General features: G+C 51.7%; 1 protein-coding gene across 5 annotated transcripts in view; it reads right to left on the bottom strand.

Moving 5' to 3' along the window:
* Window positions 1-318: 318 nt before the first annotated feature.
* RDH5 (retinol dehydrogenase 5) overlaps window positions 319-4,107 on the bottom strand; it is a 4,692-nt gene continuing 903 nt past the window's right edge. For 2 of the 5 annotated variants that reach the window (XM_015557464.1, XM_015557467.1), the window contains 4 exons: window positions 3,547-3,892; window positions 3,148-3,406; window positions 923-1,086; window positions 319-718 (listed from right to left, as the gene is read on the bottom strand). In XM_015557464.1, the coding sequence (XP_015412950.1) occupies window positions 417-718; window positions 923-1,086; window positions 3,148-3,406; window positions 3,547-3,856 (1,035 nt within the window). In that variant the 5' untranslated portion in view covers window positions 3,857-3,892 and the 3' untranslated portion in view covers window positions 319-416. Of the gene's footprint in view, window positions 719-922; window positions 1,087-3,147; window positions 3,407-3,546; window positions 4,105-4,107 lie in introns of all 5 variants that reach the window. The other 3 variants (XM_015557463.1, XM_015557466.1, XM_015557465.1) reach the window with 3 other exon arrangements.

The raw sequence follows: 4,107 nt of genomic DNA, 5'->3' as shown, positions 1-4,107 counted from the left end.
TCTAGCTTTCTGAAATAGAAGTTCTGAAATATTTCTGTAGGAAATTATATATACGTAGTGTAATTGATCAGATAATTTCTATTACAACATATAAATTCTGTTGTGTGTGCAAAATGTGGTAGAAATAGAAGATACTAGGAATGATTCATATTTTTAAAGTAAGTGATACATTATAATCCAGTAAGAGTCCTTTAATCTTTTCATGAAACTTCTCTCTATATATGTTGAAATACATAATGCTTTCTGGCTTTTCTTCAAACCAAAACTTGTCAAATTCATATACAAGATAACCTGTAGTTAAAAAACAAAAACAAAAACAAAACACATTTATTGAGTGCCTATTTTGTGCCAGTAGCAGGGTGGGGACAGGAATGAAGTTCTTGCATTTGAAGAACAATCTTGCTGGAAGGCTGGGTTCAGGAAACTGCCTGGGCAGGCTTGGGAAGGACCCAGGTGAGCACAGCATCCACCAGGCTGGCTGGCAGGTAGGAGGCTGGCAGCCAGAGCAGCTTGGCGTCCCAGCCTGGGCTGTAGCGGGTCCTGGGGTGGCAAGCAGTCAAGGCATGCTCCAGGCACCTGCTCACCTTGGTCAGGTCCGGGTCACAGATGAGGTTCATGACATGCTGCTGCACTTCCAGGTCTGCAGCCCAGTGGGTGGTTGCAATCAGTGTCCCTGTCCCACTGCAGCCCATCTCAGGCCCTCTTCTGGGTCCTGGGGCTTGTTGCCCAGCAGAGGTGAGAGGGATCCTTAATCCCGTCCCCAGTTAGGGGAATGGGCAGGCTCCACATGGCCTGGGTGTCCTAAAGCACCCCATTCACCCTCACCCACTCCCTGACTGCCCTTCCTACTTTCTCCCGGTAGGCTGGTGCAGGGCTGACCTTTCTGGCACTTTCATTCCCCCCGTATGGGCCCAGTACTCACACTTGGTCAGGAAGGCATCCCCATAGTGTCCCTGTGTGGCTGGAGGCAGCCGTGCCCAGCAGGCCTGCAGGGCGTTCTCCAAACTCTCCAGGTTTGTCACAGAGGTTCGGAAAAAGCCAGGCTCCACGATGGAGACTCGTACTCCAAAAGGAGCCACATCCCGCCTAGAGTGGGGTAGAGGGAAGTTTTTGGGTTCTTGCCCTAATAGGGAGGAGATGTTCAGGGACATGGGTGGGAGACTGTGATGGGAAGTTATTAAACCAGGGACAGGGGTCCTTAGGGATACGCTGCTGCCCTGGGATGAGGGGCAAGTGGGGACAGAGGGAGGTTTTTTTCCTGTGTATTCTCCTCTACAACCTAGAGCAGGGGTTGGGTCTAGATAGTAAATACTTTCTGTAATGCAGGACTAAATATTATGTAGGTACTTATATAATCATTTAAAAATGTAAAAACCTTTATTGGCTTATAGGCAGCTGGTCAGATCTGGCCTGAGAACCACGGTTTGCCAACTCCAGCCCTAGAAGAACCCCATTCCCTAGCTCCCAAAACACGGTGGAGTCCTGAGTGCTGGGTAGGGAGGTGTAGACTAGTACTTGCTGGGAGGAAAGTGGGGATACATCCAACCACCCCGGCACAGATGCAGAAGTCCAAGCATAAAGTATGTGTTTCATGATGCCAACTGGAAAATTAAAAGATAGATGGATAGGGACAAAAGTAGAACCTGGTCGGTGTGGCTCAGTGGTTGAGTGTTGACCCATGAGTCAAGAGGTCCCCAGTTTGAATCCCAGTCAGGGCACATGCCAGTGGGGGGAGAAGGGGCGTGTGGGAGACAGCCAATCAATGTCTCTCTCGTCGATGTTTCTCTCTCTGTCCCTCTCCCTTCCTCTAAAATAAATAAAAACACATTTTTTTAAAAAGTTGATATTGAAATTACTTGTGGAGTGATGGTGACAAAGGCAGGTTTCCTTCAGGTGGGTTTGGCTTGGGGGACTTGTACTTCTGCTCAGAATCCAGGCCTGGCCCTGGCCAGTGGTGGGAGCACTGTCCTGTGCACTAAAAGGTTGCTGGTTTGATTCCCACTCAGCACATGCCTGGGTTGTGGGCTCAACCCTGGGTAGGGAGTGTGCAGGAGGCAGTCGATTGATAGATGTTTCGCTCTCACATCAATGTTTCTCCTTTCCTCTCTAAAAATGTAAAAAAATCTTAAAATTCAGGCCCTGCTCCCATGTCGTTCTTGTCAAGTCTTCACTGTGCTCTCATGGGACTTTGAACATTACCATCTAAAGATGAGGGGCAGGAGAACAGAATGACCAGGCTCAGTAGGTGAGCACAGTTCCAGTGGTCTTGGATAAGTTATGTTACTTTATGGGTATTAATACCTACCATGAGAATTAATACGAAAACATGTAAAGGTACTAGCTCATTGTAATAATCATCTCTTTATATAAAAGCCTAATATGCTAAGTGTCAGATCAATTGGTAGGACCAGTCGTTATGATGTGCACTGACCACGAGAGGGCAGATGCTCTGACTGGTACTGGGGTCCGGCCGATTAGGACTGGGGACAGGCCAGGAGGGGTCCTTAACTGCAAGTGGGTGCAGGCTAGGCTGAGGGACCCACCCCCCAAGGGACCCCACCTGTGCACTAGGCCTCTAGTTATTAATCATACTAATAATGATAGCAGGCTTTGGAGGTATTTTCTTTTTTGTTAATCCTCACCTGAGGATATTTTTCCATTGATTTTTAGAGTGGAAAGGAGAGGGAGAGACCGAGAGAATCATCAGTGTGAGAGACATACATCGATTGGTTGCCTCCTGCATGAACCCTGACCAGGGCCGGGGAACCTGCAACCAAGGCATGTGCCCTTGACTGGAATTGTCCTGGGACCCTTCAGTCCACGGGCCCACGCTCTATCCACTGAGCCAACCAGCTAGGGCTTGGGGCATTTTCTATGTGCCAGGTACTGTTGGGCTTTGCATGTATCTCATTTCACTCTCAACACCCACGACATTGGTCTTCTCATCCTGATCTAACAGATGAGGGATAAACTGGGATAAGAAAATTAACCTATTACAGTCACAAAACTCACATGAGAGGCTGGGCTATGAAGTCGAGCCCTAGATATCTCCTCTGAAGTATTCCATTACATGTTTTAGTAATCTTTGCAGGGCAGACACTAATTCTTTTTTGATTGGGCTGGGAGCCTGGGGCCCTGCCCACTCACCTCAGACTGTCTGAGAAGGCCTCCAGGCCAAACTTGGAGACACAGTAGCCCCCACCATTGGCTGCCAGGCGACCCAGGACGCTGGTGATGTTGATCACCCGGCCCCGGGCCCGTTGCAGTAAAGGTAGCAGGGCAAGGGTGACCCCGATGGGACCCAGTGTGTTCACATTCAGCACCCGGTGGAAGTCATCCCTGGTCAGCCATGGTGTGGGCCCAATGATACCAGTTACACCGGCATTATTCACCAGACCGAAAAGCCCTGTGGGGGGGGGTGGGGGGAGTCACGGAGGGTAGGGCAGGCATTCCAAGGCCCTCCTTCCCCTCACAGTCCCCCTGGTTCCCACTGCCCATGTGAGTGAACACCCTACACCATGTTCCCAGCGGCTCAGCCAGACTCACCTGTTTCCCCAACATATGTTTCCACCCATTTGGCTGCCCGCTGGGTGCTCTGGGGGTCGGTGACGTCCAGCAGGGTGGTGTGGAGGCGGGAGGAGGCAGCCCGCTGCAGGTCCTCTGCCCCCGAGGGGGTCAGGCAGCTGGCCAGGACTCGGAAGCCTCTCTGGTCCAGCCTCAGTGCCAGGAGCCGCCCGAAGCCAGAGTCACAGCCGGTGATGAAGACGAAGGCATTGCTGGGGGGCAAGCTCTGCCGGTCTCTGAGCAGCCACAGGGCTGCCCAGAGTAAGACTCCCAGCAGCACAGGCAGCCACATGGCCGGAGCCCCAGTGATCTGCAGGTGGCGGCCGGGCTGGGCAGGAGAACACGTGCGGTTTACTCTGGCCCTCGAGCCCTTGCCCCTAATAGCCTCCCCAGCTGGGAGTCTCTGGTCTCAGCATCTGCTTGGCAGATAAATGGCAAATTGTGCCTCCTCTAGGCACAGCCAGGATCTGGGCAGCCCCTTCCGAGGGCAGCCTGCTGGGCGGGAGCAGCAGCTCTCGTTTGCTGTCCCCTTTTCTCCCGCTG

This window comes from Myotis davidii, unplaced genomic scaffold (genome assembly GCF_000327345.1).
Source record: "Myotis davidii unplaced genomic scaffold, ASM32734v1 scaffold509, whole genome shotgun sequence".
Taxonomy (NCBI): domain Eukaryota; kingdom Metazoa; phylum Chordata; class Mammalia; order Chiroptera; family Vespertilionidae; genus Myotis; species Myotis davidii.
This window is presented reverse-complemented; position numbering and strand designations above follow the sequence as displayed.